Here is a 24,013-nt window from a genome sequence, read left to right on the forward strand (position 1 = left end):
AATATATCTAGAGGGCGGACTGCCCCGCCCCCACCAATTCATTTCAATGAAAGTTGCTCACAAGCGCACGAAGCACCCGGAAGTACCACTACATCCTGGATTGGCGCTTAGATTGGCTCCAATTTTGGAGCCAATAGAGCAGGCGCACTAGCGTTTCAGACGGTAAACGCACGCGCAATAGCGTTTTAAATGCGGATGTCCTGCAATCTCAGATTTGACCACCAGGCGACTGCAGCTTCACTGTTCCACCGCGGTTCTGGGGGCTTGAGGGCTGTATGCCCGCTTGATTTCCTGCTAACGGTACTGTGGCTGAAAAACCACACCCAAGCCAATGACAGGACCCGCACTAAAAATGAGTTTTCAGCAGTGTTGCCAGGTTTGCGATAGCTCTGGTTCAGAGCGTTAGTGAGTTAGAGGGAACTCACTAACGCTCTGAACCAGAGCTAGGTTTGCGAGAGAACCAGATCAATGAAAACAAGCCCAAAAGAAGCGACTAGGCTACACGAGCCCTTTAAATCATACATACATGAAAATACATCACCTATTTGAAAATAGCCGATCTGTGCCGAACGTTTTTGAAACATTCTAACAAAACAAATGCTCCCCTGGGCACAAAACATTTTCATGAAAATATTTTTGAACAACTGGTTTAAATAATAATTTAAAAAGCCTAAATAAGCAAGTACACTTTCGAAACAAGCCCAATAAAACGCAACCCGCTGCCCGCCACTACCATTTTTTTACAAGCAAAAAAAACAGAAAAAGATGCCCAAAGTCGCTTATAATAAGCCGACATGGCCACACTGGTTTTTAGGCAGCAGACTCCGCCTGCAGCCGCATAGACTCAACTGGGATCTGTTAGCTTCACACAGCTTACAGATCCTGTCTAGAGCGGATACGGAAACCGTTTGAGTGCGTGCACGTGGGTCTATGATGTAGGTGCGGAAATGACCGGATACAGTAGGCGGCCTTTAGAACGGATCTGAGATCTGATCACGAGCAGTGAATGCAAACCAGGCTGACGCGACGCGAGGTTTAGCCAAATCTCCTCGCTGATGAAACTGAGCTGATGATGTGTCGTTTATTTAATCTCGCCGTTATTATTGTTTTTATTACACATTCAAAGTGTCGGCTTGTGGTTCTGAAAAACGACAAAACAAATCTATCCTGCTGTTCAAACAGCAATGTGGTTCTCTGAGGAAGAAACATTTTGTTCACATTGACCAGCCAGATGTACTAATGGTCAGGTCATTCATTCACAGCTAATGCTGGCACGGTTTCCCCCCCAAAAAGCCGACTATCCATCTCTTTATTAAACAGAAAATGGTCGGGATACCAATTTCATGCAATCAGGAGAGGGAACGCAATACAGGATAGTACAGGATACACAAGTGAAATTGGAAGTGATTAAACAAAGAGAGAGAGAGAGAGAGAGAGAGAGAGAGAGAGAGAGAGAGAGAGAGAGAGAGAGAGAGAGAGAGAGAGAGAGAGAGAGAGAGAGAGAGAGAGAGAGAGAGAGAGAGAGAGCAGACGAGACTGGAGAGACCCCTTTACTGTGGGTCAGGGGGGCTTTCTGGCACGGTATAGTCTACTGAACTGGGGTTTGAAATCATAATTAAAGCTGCACTGTGCAACTTTCATGTTGTACCCCGGATTTGAACCCATGTCCCTTGCAAGTGCTGAAATCTTTAGAGCCTGGCTGCTTTCTCTGCATGGGGAGAACATTTTGACCTTCAGGTTCAAATCCATGTCAAACCAGAAACAGGATCATGTCAAAGGTTGTGTCCAACCTAGACTCAGGCTCTGAAAATGTCTCACTAGAAGAACAGGGAGACCAAATACAACCACCCCAATTGTATAGGTTATATTGTAGCCTATTAATACTCTATCTGATACAGATTGGACAAAATAATATAAAGAAAATACATAATAGAGCTTTAAAGGACAGGGACTACTTTATGTATAGAATTACACATCTGAGCGGACAAAAATAACATGCAGAGTTCCACAATGCACCATCTGGGGCCTCTTTTGTTCAACATCTATGTTCCAACTGGCTCAAATGATGGAGAACAACAACATATGTTGCCATCATTATGCAGACAACACACATTAGCATAACCATATGGGGACTATGGTCCAATACAAACATTGAGTAAATGCACTGAACAAATCAATGATTGGATATGCCAGAATTTTCTTAATTCTTCAATTAACATAGGGTTAGTCATGGGCTCATGGACTCAGACATGAATTTTAACAGCCACATTAACACAATTACAAAGTCAATCTACTATAACCTTAACCACTTAATGCAGAGTGACTCTCAGGTTGTCTGGGACAGGTCTGCTGACCATCTCTAGAATCAGAGCTAAACGTGGAGAATGTTCAGTTTTTATGCACCATATGGAGAAACAGGTCTGTTCTTTTAAATCAAAGGTAAAAACCTTTCAGTTTGCTGCTGCCTTTTATTGAGGTTTTTATAATCATTCATCTGCACTGTAATTGTACTCTTATTGTTCTGGGGGGGGTACTTCTTTTCATTTTTATTTTCATTGTATTCAAATGTACTTTTATAATTATACTATAATCTATAATGCGCTATAAAAACTCGCCTTGCCATTCAATAGCATTATAATCTGTAACTGCATTACTTTATTTGAGGAAACCATACCAGCATGAACTGTGAATGAATGAGCTGTCAATGTGAAGAAAATGTTTCTTCCTCAACAGAATAACTGTCAAACAAATATAGCAACCGCATTCCTGAACAGGATGCATTGTTGTTTGGTAGTTTGTGGCCAGGTCCTGTAGCCTTTGAGTAGCAAGAGTAGGCTAGATAATATGTATATCTGTAGTGCACTCAATGTGTCACTTCTGTAAGTGCAACTTCTATTATCTATCTATTATTTATTAATATTTTGTCAATTTTCCAGGCAAAACTCAAATTCCTTGTGCATAGCTTTGTTCTTGTACATTTTGAGCAATTTCTGGAAATTCGTCCTGTCAATTTGTCCTGCACTGATTATTTTAGGGCAGCAGGGGCTCAGTTGTACAGTGGCTGTTTGGGATTCAGAAGGTCTGCGGTTTGATCCTCGGCTCCTCCAGGTACAGTAGGCTTCATGTCGTAGTATCCCTGAGCAAGGCAGTTACCCCTAACTGCTCTAATGTGCACTCACCTGAGGAGCACACTGCTGGGTAAAATGTAGGAAAATAATTTCCCCTCAGGTATCAGTAAATACCCTTTAGCCTTTGTCTATTGTCTTTCTGGGAGAACAGCTCGCAGCAATAGCAGTACAGACGCTTCCTTTGAATACATAAGCAAACTTTTTGATTTCCCGCCCCAATTAACTCATTTCCTATAAAAGTTGTGATTGTAGCAAATTATTTTTTGGGGACAAATACGCAAAAAGATTCTGTCTGATAGGGTCCTCTTTATTACATACAGTACACTGTTCTCACCTCATCAGATATGGCTGGCAGTCAGGGGGTCCATATGTACTGTCCTGTCGACTCACATCCTGCAGACTTTAGGCCTACTTGGGTAGAGCAGTGGTTCTTCTCAACCTTTTCAGGCCGTGACCCCCCAAAATAATCATATCCCACCCTGACAAGCATATATTTATTTATTTATTTATTTATTTATATATATATATATATATATATTTATATATATATATATATATATATATATATATATATATATATATATAAATATATATATATATATATATATAAATATATATATATATATATATTTATATATATATATATATATATATATATATATATATATATATATATATAAATATATATATATAAATATATATATATAAATATATTTATTTATTTATTTATTTAATTATTATTATATATATATAAATAAATATTTATATATATATATATATATATATATATAGCAATATATAGCAGTATATATACACACACACACACACACACACACACACACACACACACACACACACACACACACACACACACACACACACTACCCCTATTTGGGTATATATAGTGGGGTTCCAGGGTTGTGCAGTGGTTAGCTATCACAAATATTTGATTAGTGCACCTGGAAATAAAGATTTATATTGCAATGATAAAGAGTAGCTTGACTAATAGATATACTAAATTCCTGCTATCCTAGCCCCATTTCATAATGTAGCCTATGCTTAGGGCCAGCCAAGACCTGTAGAGTGACCCTTTGTGCTCTTTCTCTAACTTTAATAAAAGATCACTCAACTGCATAATGTTTCTGTCATTCATTCAACATGATTTTCTTTTTCATAAAGCCATATGGACTTTCAGCCACGCTCATGCATGAGTGTAACTTAAATGTTCTCTGAGAGCAGCTACTCAAATTAACCAGCAGATAGTGTGCATGGACTAGATATCACAGGCCATTGAGCCCTTGTGTGGAACAAACCTTTTTATTTATTCTTATATTTTTACACAACAAAACATTATTGTTATTACATAGCCATAATAATATATAATATTTAAAAAAAGAAAAACTGCTTAACATCCATTTGTTATTATTTATTTAGTTTTGCAACCTTTGTAACCATTGAAGGAAAAGCATTTTGATGCTACAGACCTGATGATTTTAAATGCTAGATTGAAAAAGCACCCTTTGGGCGTTCCTGTACCCCCTGACACTGCCAGCCCTCCACACAGCTGTTCTGTCACCTTTGAGTGTAATCCAACCCAGTCTGTATGGGGTTTTGGGTACATGGCAGTTCCGGTGTTAGCACAGAGAAGCATGTTTGGCTCGCAAGTCTGCCTCCTAGTCCCAAATGGTCATGATGAGCATGATTTGTCAATCCTTTCTCATCCATATGTCTAGAAGTGAGCGTCAAATCATCCTTGGAAGTAATCCTGGTCTCTATACTGCCTCCCCTGGTCAGCTGGGGCGCCGGATGGATGGTTGGGAAAGGAACTGGTTGGAAAAACATGTTCCTTCCACGTGCTACGCCCTACCGGGGAACCTCCCCCCTGTCAGGTGATTAGAAGCGGTCTGTGAACTCCTCATTGAAGGAAACATGAGCTCAGTTCGGGGCTCTCCCCAGGCTGGCAGAGGGAGAGTAGCGCCCAGGATTACAAGCATTGGCACTGGGTGAAAATAGGGGTTATAAATCGTGGGCTAAAAATTCAACAAAAAAAAAAAAAGCATCCTTGGATGTATGGCGTCTCTAATTCTGTGTAGGTTGTTTGTCAACGCATACACAGGACGCTGGGCGGGCAAAATCTGGGACAAACTCTGGCTGTTTAAGCAAAGTAAAAACATAATATGACACTTGACAAGCATGGAAGGTAGCCTATTTTTATGCTTTTATTTATTCCATTTTACTGTTCAGCGGCCAGACCCATGACTTATGTTTGTGCCAACTTTGAAGGCAATTGTACAGGTCTGCTGTGGGAATACGATTGCACACGCAACAAATTGCTGATTAGGATATATAGGCTAGGATAAGTGTAGGATAGGAGATGTATGAAATAAGAGGAACAGTACATAATTATCCATTATTTATTACAAGAAACACATTTTGTCATTAAGACTTACATTTTGTTTGGGTCTACAGACTCAAATAATCTATGTAGTATATTTTTGGTCTATAAAAGTAATTTTTCCATTCAGTGTGGATTACAATAATACTTCTGCAGCTCGTAACAACATAACTAAATAGACACCATTTTATATCACTCTTTTACAAACACACTTCATGACAGTTTGAAGGATCCATACCATGACCATATATTTAGCACACGAAGCCTACATACATTTTTAAAATAATGTAACTTTATATATCCTCAACATTATATAACAAACCTTTATTGGGAGGAAATGTGTCAGGTGTCATAGCAGCAATAGCAGTTAAGATTGAAACACAGAAGTACAGGTAAGAGTCAAGAACCAAACCAAAGTTACATATGAATGAAAAAGAAAATACAGGTTTGATTCTGACACTAGGCATCTGCACTGTCTCTCTGAATGAATGACTTAACATGCAGTCTGTCAATAGTGAATAAATGAATACATCTATCGCCAATGAGTACTGTATAAGAATAGATCTACAGTAAGTACAAACTACAAGTGAGTGTATATACACCTGTATAGTTTTTTCTCCCCCTATAAAATGAGGTTATATTAGCTTAGGGCCAATATCCACCAGACATGGTTCTGATCCAGTTGGCAAGTGTAGACATGTAGACACAACTGCACAACAAAGTTCACTGTGTTGGATTATTTATCTCAAGCAAGTTTTAAGTCTTTGCTGTCTGCAAGTTGATTTACTGTACAGTTTATTTTCTGTACTGAAATGAATGGATTCCAGTGCGCTTCCTCAGAACTCAAACAACGGTATGCTTTTGAAAATGTTCGGCAATAATGGCAAGACTACTACCTGTATGTAGTGTAGTCTGTAGCCTTCAGATAACAAACACTACTAAAAACACGCTTGATTATAAACATTGTGTTGTCATATGACCCAGAATTGATCTGTGGGTAATAGTTTCTCTGCATACAGTAACTGTAGTACCAGGCTTTCACTTTTCAGAAGGTGGCATGAGTTTCCTTTTCCGGTTAATTTCCCCATAGCTTCATTTGCTCGGCAGCAGGTTTGAACCGGAAACACATATGACACCTTCACATGTTTTCAGTTCAAAACTGCTGCCGAGCCAATCAAATGAAGCTATAGGAAAATGAATCGAAACAGGTATGCCACATTCTGGAAACCCGGGACTAGTTATACGCCAGAGCCATTGAGATAAGAAGAGTTGCATCATGTCCGTTCTAAGAATGTAGACTAAGAATCTTTATATAATATTCAATAATGTATTTCCAAAACCAACTAGCGTATTTGGAAAGTGTTTTGGTGTGCTCAGAGATAAGAAAAATGCGGAAGTAACGCTTGCCATTGGGAATACGATAGCCTAGTTACAAACACTAGTGTACAGTATAGTTTCAAATATGGAATCCTCATAATCTGTGTTGATGAAGCACATGACCTGAAGTGTTTCTGAACCCTCATTGATGCAACCCTTTCTATCCCAATGGCTCTGGGTAATAGCTTTACAGGACTTGAATGGTGTTCTACATACAACCCTGATTAAACAAAATAAAGCTTCTTCTATCATGTCCCTTCAACAATCTTATTTTTGCTGTGAACTTCAAATTTAATTCTTGTCAGAAATATACGATGGAAGGAAATAGAATTTTAATTTACAATAGTACAATTGTCTCAAACATTTGTTGTGCATGATGTTTTGGTAAGTGTACATTTATTACAGCAAATTGCCTTTACAACCAAGTTACACCTCGAAATCAATTTGCTCTTGGTCAGCATAAAACTGACTCGGACCTTAAATTGATTCAGTATTAAAAAGTCTTAACTAACGTAAAATATCACTATTTCCACAAAGCCAGGCTCACAGCTAAGGGCTAAAGTGCTGTTCATTTGAAAGAACAACATGAAAACTGGACTCAAGACATACCTGCTTTATCAACAGAGGGTTATACTCTATATCAATGTAACTGCCAAACATTTGCATTCTTAGCTTTTATACCATTTTACTATGTGGAGCAGTTTTTATCTTTCAGAATAAAAGTGCTATTCATATAGCATGTCATGAGTTGTAACCCAGACAATTATGCTTGATAATGCAACCCAGCAATAACTTTGGCATGTTTTATTAGGTGAAATATATTCAAAGATATTGACAATACTACCAATATAGCGTAAAGCAGACATGTGGCAATTGAGTGAGGAAATAGCACTTAATCATGGTACACAGCATACAACACATAACTTTTGTTTTTACAATGCAAGTAATTCACTCTATGTTTACTTTTACAGATAACCTTATATATGTACATGACTGTACAGAGAGGACACCATGCTAACAGCTGCACACAGGTTATCTGTGCACTTACACATACTGTAGCATGTAAATGTCCCTGTAAATAAACTACTGTACCCAGTAAGAATTAGTACATACCAATGGGCTACTCCCAGTGACACACAGTGTCACAAACATTATAGCATTGATTTTTTTTCCCTTAAATAAAATGATCATACTATACATTTCATATTTTTACAATCAAGTTATAGATACAATTTGTATCAACAAGCAAAAGTCAATTCTAGACATTTGTGGCTTAGTTGTTTGCGGCACTTCAAAAGGTAAAATGGGGAATATGAGCCACGATCCCTGCTTTCAATTCAACCTTAAAAAAAAAAGAGAGGACAAATGTAGTATATAAAACATGATAACACTGTCTATGACCCGGTGAAATCACAATGCTTTTCTTTAGTAGTCTTGCAAAAGTAATTAAACTCATTGGTGCAAAATGTAACAAGTCTCTAACTGTGGGCACGGCTTGGTGTCAACTGTGCACTAAGCATTTGATTTGGTTAGTAGAGACAAACTTTTGATTCCAGAAGAAAATGGTTAGTGTTACTGCGATTAATGAGTAGCAATAGGCTGGATTAGGTTACTTTTTGCCATTCCCGTCTCTCTATTTAAATGCAAATCTCCACCAAATATGGGTTTACACACATTTGCAAATCAGCTGCTTCAATTATTGTAAAATGATTACAAAACTGGCACTCTGATTTCACCAATGTAATAGACTGCTCCTAATGGTTATCACTTGGGGGAAACAAGTATAAATATCCTCAAAAAATAAATATGTTCACTGAATATAAGTCTATTTCAGTATAGAGGTCATCTAAATCAGCAACCATCTCTTGAGAGAGAGAGAGTGTGTGTGTGTGTGTGTGTGTGTGTGTGTGTGTGTGTGTGTGTGTGTGTGTGTGTGTGTGTGTGTGTGTGTGTGTGTGTGAGAGAGATATACATACATACGTGCACACACACACACACACACACAGTATATATGATATACTATATCGATATATATTATACTGTAGCAACCTATATATAATTATTTTTATTTATTTTGTATTTTCTTCCTTAATGTTTCTTTAGCAGTCATTTAAAGTTCAACATTCTCAAGGGAATGCAGTGTTAAAAAAATATGGCGCGCAAACTTTAAGCCAAATGTCAGAAACAACCTTGACAGCAGCCTTGCAATCTGATTGTTTCACAGGAAGAAACATTTAGGCAGTTTTTTGTACCTTCTCATGAAGAGACGAGGCCCAATGTGGCCTTGTCTTATTTCATGAAAAACAAAAGTCAGCTATGCCCAAAATTCATTTGGGCAAATGACATTCAAATACATAGTTGAATTCTCTTTACATGTGTTATTTGACATTGGTTGTCCTCAAACCGTAGAAGGAAAGATACATTTTACAAAAACACCCAATGAGACCAGGCCAGGCTTAAAAGGTAAAACCACACTCAGTTTAAAAAGTGTTTCCTTCAATAGATAATCAATGTTAGGTCAACAAGATGTGGTTGGGCCCTGTGCTGCTCCATTGACAATAAACAATAGCCTTTGCAGATTTACAGTCTACACTTTTACAAAAGTGTAGTTTTCACTTTAAAGTAGCTAAAACTGACTTTGCTTTGCTTAACCATTATCATTCGACTAGTATTTTTTTGCAGTTGATTCTCAATGGAGCTATATACAGTACAGTATATGGGTATGATATGACAGATAACAGGACCAAAAGTCTGTCACATTACTGGCAATACAAGGCATTTGTGTTCAGTAATATACCTCAACTGTCTTAGGGGACAGGAATACCTGAGTCCTGAAATTCAGTGGTATTACCCTTTAAATGCAAATAAAATGTTAACCTGGCAAGGCTACTTTTACATGGTGCAACTTTGATTCAGATGAAGTTTAATTTTCATGTGACGTGATACAGTCTGACTGTAAGTGGCATGTGACATACAGCCAATATTCACAATATTCCCTGTATCTAGCTCTGGATTTCAAGTTGTTCATATTCGTTGTGAGTCGACAAAAAAACAAACAGACAAGCCCAAGTTACAAACAATCTACACGCATCTAACGAATAGAATGGCTGTAAAATATTTTTCTTGCCATCATTTTGGCAACATCTTGCCTAAATCAATGTGTGAAATCTATTATCTAGAATAATACTACCAAATGATGTTCAGCATCATTCTGTATGGGTATGATTTGTTTTATAATTTCCTTAAACAGACAATTATGACAGCTAACTCTTTCAAAGGTAAGTTAGATTTTCCTAAACTAAAGCTATATTAAAGTTGCACCAAGTAAAGCCACTCCAATAGCCTTATATGCTCAATCTCAAAGTTCAGGGCAAGTACATACACACAAAGCATGTCCAAGTTACAATTACCAACTTAAATGTACCGTACTACGTATAGGATTTTCACTAAATATATCTGCCAAATCAGAGTTGTCTATAGCTGGTAATTTCTGGTTTCTGACTGATAAAGATGGTCAGAAAACTGAGAGCCCCCTGAGAGGATATCCTGACCTTCATCTGCTGCTTTGATTTTCAAATGTACTCCATATAATGTTGAAAAACATTTTAATTTAATACAAAGTATTTTTATTAGGCTATTATCACATTCCCAGGCCTTACGGTTACAACTAGAACTCTAGCAACTTGTCTGTCAAACTGACTCTCACTTGTATATAAAAATATAACACATTCTGTCCATTTTTAATGGTGATCATTGATGTGGTTGCCTTTAGGTAACCAGACTACGGTTATTGCACCCATTTATTATTAGAGTCAAAAAATATTTTTGCGCTACTCCTCATGCCACGTACAAGTGTCATGAGGAGTGTCAAAACAACCGGTGTCATGTGCTTGTAAAATTTCCAATATTCTTTACACCTTTTGAGATTTTTTTTAAACGTTAGTTTTAAACGCAAAAATTGTCCACACCCTCCACCGCACCCTTATGGGCCTAAGATTCTGAAATGGTAACAGTTAAAGTTACCAAACTTAGGTAGGTTCAATGTCTCAGCCATTAGTTAAAAAGAAAATACATCAATTGGCTGGTTGGTGCTAAAACGACCCATTTTATTTCAGAACAGCAAGTTGTAGAAACAACTTACTTTCTTGGGTCACACCTACGTATATTCTAGCAAATGCAAATGGACATTTCCTACTTCTAGGTCCTAGATTTTAAATGTTGTTCAAAACACACTTTTGAAGCTCCTCCTACAAATGTTTGCAAAATGTTTCTATTATGTTGGCAAAATCCAGACCTAAGAATTCAGGCTCCAGTCAAATTATTTGAAACCCCTTGGCACTTCACTCTCTCTTTAAAACTCGCTCATCGCCTCAAAAACTGTCCCATTATACAGTACATGAAGTGCCTGTTTGAAACAAACATACCTGTATTGCACTTCTGATAGTAGAAAGCATTATCAAAACAAATTTGACAGATATATATATTTATATAAAATAGAAAATCCTAAATGTAGTATCTATAGTGAAATCAGCAAACAGACAACTGTAACTTTCTCGAACACTGATGCAAAGTTTCTACGTTAATCCAATCAATCTTCTGAATTTAAATGCAAGAGTTCTGTAGAATACTGACGCTTGACAATTCTCTTTTTTGGCATCATTTAGCAGCTTAGAAATGTCTTTGAAATCATGGCTTATCGTGTGAATTATATGTACATAGATGTGTGCACAGGTATACAAGTCAAATCTCTTTTGGGCTTGTTATGTGCACAAAATTTTCTACCAAAATAGTTTGTGAAGTGAGACTGAGAAAATATATCTCTTTAGACACTGAGCTAGTGCTTTACATTTCAAAGGAGGAGGTTTCAATGACAAAGATTTTCATTGAATTCCATTAGACAATGATTAAAGCGTGAGGTCATTCAGATATAAGGCCATTAAATGTCAAAGTTCATGCTCTGAGGTATGCACTTACCTCCCACTGACTTGTCTCAGAAAAATCACTGCACAAAAAAGTCAAATATTATTTACAGCAGTGGCAGACCTACGCAAATATATCTATAGTTAAAGTGTACCGGTAACACTAAGAACTAATTCATAATACATTGATAATAACCTGAACAAGAGCTATATTAATTAATAAGATATATTAATTTTGATATATTAATTTTCAAAAGGTAAATTTTGCTTAGTTTAGTTAGTTGTGCGTGACAGAGGCGCCATGCCTGTAAGCTTGGGTCATGATGAATATGCATTGGCTGGATAAAATTAATTGTTAAAATACTGCACTATAGATTCTGTATTGATTTGGATTATTGTTGTTGTATTCCCATTTGTATAGCAATGCCAAAACAGGCCCATCAACTTGTATCTTAAGAATTACATGGATATTACAAAATGACACCATGAAACCTTATGTAAAGATTGAGTGTTAAGGAATACATTACAGAGCTGCTATGAAGCACTTGCTCAGGTTAGGTATTATTAATGAGTTATGAATCCGGTTTAAAATCCCATTATCTTGTATCAAATGCACCACATTTAATAAGAATAGATTTTGTGTGAAATATCTAAGATTTCGACTTAATTTACTGAGGACAGTTTACTAATATGTTGACTTAATGATTTGAAATCAAAATGCTCAGTGCCACTCACCGGACATAAAAAAGATCAACTCCTGAGGGCATGAGTTGCTGTGCATACAGCCAACATCAAACAAGTGCCTAAAGTTGCCATATAGGTCCTTATCTAAATACCTCTGGCTTGAATAGCCAGAGTAGTAACAGTTGACATCTCATTATGTCTACCATCTTGAAATCGTACCACTCCTTACTTGCTGAATCTCAGCATGTTTGAGATTCTGTTAATGGTTCAATGACAAGACCTCAGCTTTGCAACAATTACAGCCGCAAGTTGCTGTGGATCTGTCAAATGAGGGTTCTTCTCCATGACAGAGTGTACAACATAAGCAGGAAAAATGTTGCAAAGGTTACGATATGTTTGATACTGGTGTTCGGGGATGACGTGCCGTTCTTGATGTTCAGAAATAGATGCATTCTCCCATGGCGAGTTCCAAATTTGCTCCATTTTGTCAGGCATGCTACGGACCATCACCCTTTCGCAACATGGCATCAGGCTGTTACTAAGTGGGTACGAGTGATATCCATAGGATTCATTGCCACATGGCAGAGGGTCCCAACTCGCATGTTGCTCGCGGCACAGTGGAGGTCGCCTCTGTTTCATAGGGTTGCTCTCATATAATCTTGAATCTGATATGCTGTCCATGCGTGTCATGCCAAGAGAGCGTGTAGGCTGTGAGGATAAAGGTGGAAGGACATTCTGTGTTAAGGGATAGTCTCCAGGGCAGCTGGACCTCCCTCCTACTGCAGTGTGCTGGATATGTGGTGCAAGATGAGAATGAGATATGGACTGTTTACGTGGGCCCTGCTTAGGTTCCTCAGGTCCATAACTCTGAACCCTGGCCAGTGCTTCACGATGAAATCCACGGGAGAAAGCTTGAATCCTTGCCTGTGCAGAAGATTGCTGCTGCCCCTTAATGCTCTCCTCTAGGCTACTGTCCATAGAGCTTGAGTACTGCTCTCCATAAGAGGAAAATGAGTCACTGTTTGAATGGCTGAGGCAAGATTCATGGCAACGGCTAGGATTTCTGTGATACACACCATGCTCGTGCTCCATGCTACAGAAACTGTCAACATGCATGCTGCTCATGCTCATATTTGAAAAGTCACTATGCAGAGAGTAATATCCATGGTCACTCACTGAGTCATACTTGGGAAACTGTTCATTGTACGTGATAGAGGCGCCATGGCTGTTGGTAACTAAAATGGGTGGGTAATGTACACTGGACATGTGCTCCAGAGAATTCTGTATGAATTGCATTGATCCTGGCACTGGGCTGCTGGCTGATCTAGTATTCAAGGCCCCCGCTGCATGGCTCTTGCTAGGCTGCATGGTGGGCACACTGAGAGCTGACACAAGGGAAGGCACAGAATTTGTCTCAGGCTTCCTAACAGATGGTGCCTCTTCTGGCTCACACCGAATGCTGGGGTCAGACTGACGTTTGGGTGTCACACGTTTAGCCTCAGAGCTGCTATCCCCTTTTACACCCGCTTGGCCAGCACCACACTTGGCCAAAGCCCCTTCACTCATCGTCTTCACTGCAGACAACTTAGCAAAGGCCCGCAGTTCATCAGCCACAGAGCGCTGTGGCTGGTTCACACGCTCTGGATGGTAGTACTTACACTTGTGTCCATATGTGCACTTTTTCCCTGTTTAAAAGGAAAAGGGTAAAACAAATTAACCTCAAGTACGGTGAAGTACCAAATAGTTATACTGACAAATGGCAGTTTATTTAATTAGCTTACCATAGGGGCAGGGTTGTTTTTTGTGCTCTGGAACAACGGGACGTTTACGGAGGAAATTCTCTAAGCTTGGGCCATGTCTTCCTAAAGGATCATCAGGGGGCATGAACCTAGAAGAAAAAAAAAGAAAGTACTTGTCATTTAAATGCCAGCTTCTTAATTTCAACACCTGCCACAAAAATGAATTTCTAACAATTTGTTATAACTTAAAAGAGTGAGGCTTGAACGTAATGGACTATGATTGCTTACTTGTCATTGACAAATGAGTACATAAGCAGGCGCTCCTCAATGAATTTCTTCCACTCTGGTTTCTCATTTTGCAAGTCCCTGTAGTTGTCATTTGATACAATAATTCCATCAGAATCACAAGCCAGCTTCACTATGAAGCGATCGTCATAGCAAACCACTCTCCTTCCCTGAACTCTTCGAGATGGGGTGAACACCAGAATCTTTTCTTTTTCCAACTTGCGTAAGATTTCTTGATCTGTAAGAGATGTTTCAACAGGTTTAATACATCAGTAGTTTGTGTGGTCATAGGATACAAACCACGGGACTCAGTCAATTCAGATTTCAAATAATAAACATTATCTATCAATTTCACTAATAGCAATCCCTTGTTTATCCATTGCACATATCCATGTACCGCTGGCTTTACATCCTGCATATGCACCAGTCTGAGTGTCATGTTTTATAACATATGCCCCCACTCTCCCCCAGTGTGTGTCCCATATTAGAAACAAGCACTTCTAACTAATTAATGTGCATCTAGTTTGAGAACTGATGACAGTCACTATGAAAAACAGAACGAGTGTGAAGTACTGCTAGGGCATACGTATTGTATGAGGAAGAATTTTAAATATTTAAACAATATATATTATTTCAGAGTTATTTTTTATTTACAATAATTTGTCTTAAAAGTATAGCGATTTATTTTTGTGTACACCGCGTACCTGGCCCTATCCCCATCTCACTGAAACACAAACAGTGCCTTTTCTCTCATATAGCTCAGACTAATGGTATGATTATAACTGATTTCACACCAGCAGTGTCAACACTAATTCACAACGCTAAAAACAATAAATTGGGCGTGTCCGAGGTTATAAGTCACAGCCTGTCACCGTGTGTCAACATGCGTGTCTGCTATCGAGGTGATGAAATGGACTGTATGGCAGTGGTGAGTTTTGAAAACAAATATTCAAACTAGTACTGCTGTCCATAAGTCAATTATTCCGACGTCCTAAATAGTCAGACTTTTTTTGTGAGGTTAAGTTTAGGATTAGGTTTAGTTACAGTATAATGAGTGTCATCGTTACTTCGGAACAATGTGCCGTCGGACTAAGGCATGGCATCATAAAACAATCAAAAAGGACGCAGTTAACTCACCGATGCGATCAGGGGACGCAAACTATTTTTAGCCCGATAGTGCTTGATTGCAAACAACAAGTTGAAATCGCGTTGAAATAATAGAAAAACTGCTCAATGTTTACAATGACAATGACCAAACAGCGCACACCGCCCGGCAGACGGCAGTCTTTCAAACCCCACTTGAAACCCCCCCCGCCGGGGCCATTGGATCTGCGTGTAGTCTACAATGAGTGTGTGCGTTCACGTCACCTCACGTCTCCCGTCTATCTAAACAAGCCAAAACACATTCCATATTCCATAACTAATATACAACCATATAAGATGAAAAGAGGAAAATACAATCAATTTCCCTGGGACAGTGGGACCCACTCGAAAGATCACCCATGGATCCTGGACTCATTACATTGAAAACGGTTCAACATCACTGCAACCAAGCTGCGAGAGACGAGCAACGGTTCTCTCTACTTCTCCTCCACGCCCATCAGTTCTCCTGGTGGGGCAGAGCAGCTGGCATGATCCGCTAGGAGTGCCCACGAGCGGAGCTGTCCCTACTCCCACAATACTATGGATATACTGTAGACTGTTTATGTATGTTTAGTTTTCCATCCATCTACAAATTCTAGTTTAACCCATTAATCCCTTAATCCGGCAAACGCATCTGTGTCATTTTAGATCTTAGCTATAACCATGATTTTATACTTTCAAAAATAGCAGATCTACAAGCTCATAGCGTGGCACTCGGTGCCACACTGTGAGCTTGTAGATCTGCTATGTTTTGGAAAATCTTGAAAATGCGTGCAAATCTTTGAATATATATAATTTTAAAGGGAACATTTGTCACTCAAATCTTTGCTTCTGAGGGTCCCTGGAACTAAATATTTTGAGATGGGGGTCACCACACTGATATAACAACATAAGTTTTTCTGAAACCTGTTAGGATTTAGAAGACATTTCTAGATGCAGGATAAGTATAGACAGTCAAAGAGTCTACTTTGAGTCTCCTACCTGATACATTAGCATCTTTCCCCCGGTAATCAAATTATTGGCTTAGGAATGCGACAAAAACAAAAATAAATCCATTAATTCGAGTCTTCATGGGGTGTGCAATTGATAGAAAATAAGATTTTTTGGGGGTGAACTACTCCTTTAATATTGATTAATTTCACACTTATAACTGCTAATTTAATGTCTCCTAGGGTAGGTACCCTCACAAAAACATGCAGTAATCCTGGTCACAATACTGCCTCCCCCTGGCCAGCCGGGCCGCCTGATGGAGGGGAAAGGAACTGGTTGGAATAACGTGTTCCTTCCACGCGCTACGTCCTACCGGGGAAACTCTCCCTGTCAGGTGACAAGAAGGTCAGTTGGCTCTCATGCATTGAAGGAGGCATGAGCTCGGCCCTGGCCTCCCTAGGTTGGCAGAGGGAGTGGGTGCCCAGGATTACATAGACAATTGGCACTGGGTGCAAAAAATGGGGTTACAAAATCGTGGGATAAAAATGTATAAAAAAATAAAAAAAATAACTGCTAATTTAATTCCGTTTTTTTTTTTAATCTGCCACTTTCGTACAGTAGTCTTTTTCTTTGGTATACAGTATTTTTGCCTACTCCTATTCAGAGCAAAGCACGGTCCAATTGGTTTGACACTGTGGTGCACTAGCGCAAAAGTTGATGTTCTCTGAACTTATGATGCTACGCATTGAGAGACACTCGTCTTCGTAAACTTTGCATTGATACCCGATTCTCAATCAGAACGTGCCAGCGTGGTGATGCTGCTGGTGTGAATTCAGAGTGATGGTTGCAAGATGCAAAGACTTTCTTTTAAAGGAAAACAATTTTGCTTTACTACCTGTGATAGGGGCATCAGGCCTTGACTGCTCTTTCCTCCAGGCTGGAACAAACACAGTGATGTCTTTGTGTCCTTTCTCCCTGAACCATTCAACCGCCAATTGTATACCGAGGCAAGAGAACACTTCTTTGTTTCCATGGCTAGAAAACAAAGCAACAAAAACCAACAGGTAATGGTCTACTTAAAAGAGCATGTAATGAGGATCAAAAAAACACATCCATTTTCCATTTTAGGCAGGTGCTGAACTTCAAAACTTAAAGACAAAATAAAAGTTTGCACACTGTAGCTCCCTTTTGTATCTTTATTTTTGGTACCACCTGAGTGGGCTGAGCGACGTTTCGAGCGCAATGCTCTTCTTCAGACTACTTTAGAGAACATCCATCAACACAATACCAACTGGTAATGGTCTACTGAAAAGAAGATGTGTGTCAAATAGCCTAATCCAATACATTCTGACTCAAGTAAAGATGAAACTATGATTGTGCATAATGTTAGTGTCTTACCTCATCGCCACATTTGATGCGTCAATGACGATGGGCCTGAGGTTATCAAAAATCTCCACAGATTCTTCTTCCAGTGATGCTTCTGGACTAACCACCTCTTTAACACAGGGGGTCCAAGATGACGTTGTAGCTGTACTGATGCTGGCTTGGATTTCAGGCTCTATCTTGTTGCCAAGCCTCACCAACTCAGCAAGAATATCATTAATGAGAGCAGCAGCCCCCAGCTTGTTAAGCACAGCCTCTACCTGTTCCCCTGAGTATCCCAACTTCAAGGCAAAGTCCATTTTGGTTTGGTAGTCCCGATCACTGGCATGCTTGATCCCCGGTCCATCATTTGTATCATCAACACGGAACTCATGCACAGTGCTACTCTGGGAGAAGCTGGGCCGGTCAAGGCATGGAGAGCGACAGAGCTGTCGGTGAGGTTTCGTAGCAACAAAGGGCTCCCCCCTCTTATAGCCGCTGTTGCTCACCTGCAGCTGCTGCCGTGCCTGTTCTTCCGACTCGCTGTCCGAGCTACTGTCATCCTCGGAGTCACCACTGGCATGCTGGGCCTCACTTGAGTCAATGGCCTCCTCCCTGCATGGGCGTTTTTCCATTTTGAGGCTCTCCACAATGGATCATGTTGACATCACGTTTGCATAGCCACCTGAGATTTCCACCACATGATTCTTCAACTCCACAACAGCCCAGGTGTCATGTTCAGTTGTTGACTTCAGCAGTACAAGAGGTATGTGTAGGGTCAAAGTGATATGGTCTCTCCTCTGTGAGTGGACAAATTCAAAACACTACGTAAACCTGAAAGTACAAAACACAGAAATACCAATTAGCAATATACAGTAGAGTAGACCCACACTCAAAGCAAACGTTTTATATGGTATGGTTTGATTAAACTGGAAAAGATAATTATATAATGGAAATCTGTTGCATTCAGTTACAAAATGCACTAATCATTTCAAACATGAACAGGACAGATCACAATATTGCTTCTACATTACTCAAAGCAAGTGAAAAGAAGAACAGTAGCTACAATATGTGTTTTAAAAAAGGTGCAGAATTTGAACTCGCAATTAAAATAAAAATAAAAGGTATGCACCTTTGTCTACTGAAACATAATGCCTGACAATTCTCGGTATTATTAAGGCTTCAAGTCTATATGAGAAACCACATTGTTGATCACTTAAAACCTTATTCACTCTTAAGCCAACAGAACTATTATTCATACATATCATTTCCTTGTGTCCTTCCTGTGTTGTATGCATGCCACAAATGTTTGAAAAATGTCCATTTTGAGAAAGAATAATAATAATAATAATCAGACTACCAGCACCTACAGTGTACTCTGTGTGGGATGATTTTAATTTGTGCATATGTAAACAATTGTAATAAAACTTCTGTGACTAATAGCTGGATTCTCCATTGGGAAACCCAAGCTCTACTTTCCCCCAGCCTGCAAGTAAAATACAACCATTCTAGCTTCAAGAGGCTCTGCCCATTACATGCGTTGCCTAGCAACACAGCCCTGTCATCAGCTAACTCCCTTTTACCAGTCACGACTAACACAAACAGCTCATCATCTCTCTAGGCAGCCAGTAAATGCAGAACATTTTGGCCTACAGTAGAATTCCACACTAAAAGTCTGGAGCCAGCAATCATGCAAACCAAAATTTGCCTGATTTTGGCTTCTGATGGTGGTACTGACCAGCACATGTGTGCGCACGCACAAATATTACTGTTCCATTTCCTAGGAAGACAGACATAACATCTTTTAATATATAATATTGTAAACCACCAACATTGCTGAGAAAGGTGTTGACAGCACCACAATGCAATAGCATAACCTTATGCCATGTTCAAGTTTCATGACACATCTATGAAGAACAGCTAGTCCAATCGTTTTCCCTCCACCTCCACATTCACATGCTTAGACACAGCAAGGCCTAAACACTATCTTTGCACATGCACAGGCTTGTGCAGGTCTGTGTCATAGCAACAAGTGAATCAGATCTCTTCAGTCCCCTTTGTACAGCCGACCCCCCCTGTCTGGACAATGGATAAAGTGACCAATTCTTATTTTTCTTTGCCAACTAAACAATTTAAAATTAGACAAACGGCTAGCCTGTTGGGCTGTTGATAAGTAGTTAATGAGAGTGAACACCACATAGAATGGTGTCTATTTTGTGTTTTGCAGGTCTTTGTGTACTTGTGTGTAAAGAAGTTTAGACAAAAGAGTTACTAGACACTTAGACAATTTGTTATGAGATGATATATCGGTTTGTAGCTTGAAAGTAATTGGTCGTCCAAGACAAGAACAGTGTTCTAAGGCAAGCCACTCATCTGGGCTTGGATTTAACCAATTGCTTAGTTGATTTTTTTGTTTTGTTGTTGTTCTTATTTACCCAGGGAAAGCTGCTGAGCAGTGAGCACAGATGCTCATTTTCAGCAAACGCCCTGCACACATACACACATTACAACCTGGGAGCTGACCAGCACACTCACAGTCTTATACTGTTGGTAGCTGAGCAGCTCAAAGCACTTCAGCGTTGTTGGGTGGAGGGTAAGTGGTGGCCATTCACTTCCACACCGAGATATTTCCTGCCGGTACGGGGAATCGAACCATGAATCCTTCAGTAAGGAGGGCGCTCCTCTAACGTTTGTAAACGTGTGTAAATATGAACCCTTGGTTCATTTACACACACTGTACTGTGTGTGTATCGCTGCTTAGTGCTTATCGCAGGTGGATTCACTATAACCTACATTTTATATACATTTATATACATTTGCTTCTCAGGCTAGTTCTTGCAGGACAGAGATGCTCATACTGTTTTTTATTTCTTTATTAACCTTATTTTGTGTGTAGCTCAAGTAAAATTTCACAAAATCTCAAGACTGTTTAAGTTGTTTCTGGTGCCTTTTATATTCAATAGACAATCAACAACTTGTAACCAACTACAGTAGTGATTTCCATGGCCCAGATCAAATGTTCATAAAAGTGGAATTAAAATAATTAAGGATGCTTTAATCTGCAACCAGCATTAACCAACACCAAATCCAATATGTATTGCCCATACAGTACACATTTATAACCAATAATACACAAGAGAGTGCTATACTGTGAGATATTGGTGTGCTGCGATTCTAAGCATAAGGCTGAAGGCTAAGAGAGTCCCTCTCATGTATTATTGTGATGATACTGCAGTTTCAACAATATTTATTCAGCGAAAAAAGGCCAAATCTACAGGTGGCAGCAGCAGCCATTGCTAGGTTGCAGGTCAAGTGAATGCGTTTGAGTGCCATATCGTGACTCGTGAGATATTGTCACTCATTAGAATACCTCTCAGCCAATCACAATGCAAGGCCAGAATTAGCCTAACTGGACCGGAGTTCACTCTGTACTTGGACAGCTTTTTTCCATCTACACCAAAGAAATCTCTTCCCCAAAAATACCCGATCTACAAGCTCACAATGCGCTGTGAGCTTGTAGATCGGCTATTTTTGGATAATGTTCCCCCCAGAATATGGATGCTGGGATTCAAGTGGTTAATTGAATTTTGCTTCACATAGGCACCATGTAGGCAAATCAGGCAAGGGAATCAGGCTATTGAAACTAAGGAAGCTAGCATCATTAAAAAAAAAAACACTAAAGATGATCGGCCTATGTATAAAAGAAAAAGTAATCTTACAAAAGTTTGCATGATATTGCACCCTGTATGGTTGAAAATCTTCAATCCCATTTCCATGCTTTGGGTTACAAACACTAACTAAACATAGGTTTTTAGAACCATTTTCACCTACTTGCCCTCTTCAATGACAGATCTACAAGCTCACAACTCGTCGCGTTGTGAGCCTGTAGATTTACTATTTTTTCCCCCCAGAATAGGGATGCTAGGGTTCAGGTGATTCATGTGGAAAAATATATTTCTTTCACACTTAAGACGGCCCCCCTGTAACAACTCTGAGGACCCCCTAGGGGTCCCGGACCCCCTGTTGAAAACCCTTGCAATAGTGTTCAGTAACAGGGTCTCCCCGTTTCTCCAGCTCTTTAGTAAACGTAAAGTACACTATAACCAAGAATACACACTCTATGCAACTCAAGAAAAAACCCATATCCCCAACTGAAACAACAGAAGTCCCCAGGTTGATTCTTAGTCAGGATGGTGGTCCCTGGCTCACAATCAACTGAAACCCCCTGCTCAATAGCAATGACTACAATTAGAATATATACTTTAACTTTATACCCCACCACTTACAGCACCTTTAATAGGCAAATTGCAATTCACATTACTTCCCTCTCTTACTGTGTCTGACTGAGACTTGTGGTGGAGTGTAGACATTATACTGTATAACAGTACAGCTGTCCAATGAAACAGTAAAACCCACTGCATATGTTAAACTAAACAGGTTACTTTATGTGAGTCATGGTTTCATATGAATCCCCTTCAAAACGTACAATCAGCCGCTAGAATTGGGCAATGTTGAAGTAACATGAACATCTAATGTAGAATATTGATCAGTGTATTAAAGTGAAGTAGACTAGTACTTTAGAACCCCAGTTACAACAAAACAGACCAACCGTTGAAGTAATTTACATTCGTCAGAGATTTGTCTCAAAAACATGTTTTAATGCTAAACGTGGCGACCAGTGTGTTGTTGTAGGCTTTTGTTTTGAGAATAATTGGGTACAACAAGTGAAACCCAGAAGAAAGATGAATGCCTGTGTTCTTCTCAAAGCCATGGAGGCATCCTTTATGATTCATACATAACCTGACTACAGACTGCATGACTGCGCAATTGAACCCTGTCCCTGATGAACACCCCCCCCCCCAGTTCCTTAAAATCCGATGGACACGAAATGAACTGAGGGAGGTGTAGCATATATTATATCAGTGGTTCTCAACCTGTGGGTCGGGACACCCAGGGGGGTCCCCAGATGACAGGGAAGTGACAATTTAAGGACTTGTAAAGACCTTTTTAATACCTCAAAAAGAAAAAGAAAAAAATACCATTACTGCATCAAAAGTTATCAACAAAATATACTATAATAAAACATTGGCCAAATTGTCAAATAATGTAATTATATAAGAATATAATATTCACAAAGATTTTTTTAAAGTAGCCGGTCTAGCTTGTAGATCTAATATTTTCACAATATTTATCTGTGGAAGCGAAAATGTAATGCCTCAACTTCTACAATTTCAAGTGCTTCTCAGGGTGGTGGCGGTCCGAGTTCAAATATGATTATTTTGGGGGGTCGCGGCCTGAAAAGGTTGAGAACCACTGGCATATATCACAGCATCAGCATCATAAGTTCATGGACATCACTAAGAAAAAAAGACCGTTTGCCATAACCTGCAAGTGATGTCAGCAGCATATCAACCAATGCACTCTCTCTTGCGTTACGATATTTGACATATTTGACATATGTATATATTTGTGGGATGTGACCATAGATAAAGATGATTGTTTCTTGCCTATGTCTACAGGCCCTGGACATAACACCTAGCAAACGTTAGCTAGCCAATTTAGTTAGCCACCAGTTAAGCAAATAAATGATCCTTCCTACATCTGTGTTCCTACAGAATCACAGCCGTACATGTTAGTTTGTGCGCCTGTAACTACCAGCTGTTCAGGCCACTCCATCTACTAGAATAGTTAAGGTAAGCTAGCCATATAGCCATTAGCTAAGGCCAACTTAACAGCTGACTTTCGATATCCAAAAAGGTAACATTGACATTGATAATGTTATTTAGCTTTAACGTTGGCTAGTTAGCCCTGTGCTAACATTATCGGCAATCTCAGTGACTTAAACTTAAGTTTAAAGTGTATTGAGGGTTTCGGTTCCCTACAAATGGCAAAATGGTGATTTCTAACCCTAGTCACCGAGAAGGCGTATAAATCCAAAGCACTCTTATGAATAGTAACGGTGCAGATCCTACCTTGTTGCTGTCATCGTGCTTCCCCTCCGCGACAAAACGTTACAATGCTGCCATTTGTGCTGCTGTCGCAGTTTGACCG

The 24,013-nt window shown here is 39.4% G+C and overlaps 1 protein-coding gene across 1 annotated transcript; it reads right to left on the bottom strand.

Moving 5' to 3' along the window:
- Nucleotides 1-5,606: 5,606 nt before the first annotated feature.
- Nucleotides 5,607-24,013, bottom strand: zc3h12b (zinc finger CCCH-type containing 12B). Its single transcript, XM_084075117.1, has 6 exons — nt 23,935-24,013; nt 17,999-18,796; nt 17,496-17,635; nt 14,531-14,765; nt 14,285-14,391; nt 5,607-14,188 (listed from the first exon to the last, which is right to left on the bottom strand). Exons 2-6 carry the CDS (start codon nt 18,595-18,597, stop codon nt 12,771-12,773), a joined length of 2,499 nt encoding a protein of 832 aa, XP_083931243.1. The 5' UTR covers nt 18,598-18,796; nt 23,935-24,013; the 3' UTR covers nt 5,607-12,770.

This window comes from Gymnoscopelus microlampas (assembly GCF_963454915.1).
Source record: "Gymnoscopelus microlampas genome assembly, chromosome: 12".
NCBI classification, from domain to species: Eukaryota; Metazoa; Chordata; class Actinopteri; order Myctophiformes; family Myctophidae; genus Gymnoscopelus; species Gymnoscopelus microlampas.

What these genes read in the sequence shown, in the direction of transcription:
- zc3h12b (XM_084075117.1), bottom strand. Translation starts at nt 18,597, where the DNA reads ATGGAAAAACGCCCATGCAGGGAGGAGGCCATTGACTCAAGTGAGGCC. An exon ending in GCATCAAATGTGGCGATGAG is followed by an intron (nt 17,636 to 17,998) that starts GTAAGACACTAA and finishes TTTGTTTTCTAG; the next exon opens with CCATGGAAACAAAGAAGTGT. An exon ending in GCCTGATGCCCCTATCACAG is followed by an intron (nt 14,766 to 17,495) that starts GTAGTAAAGCAA and finishes CATCTCTTACAG; the next exon opens with ATCAAGAAATCTTACGCAAG.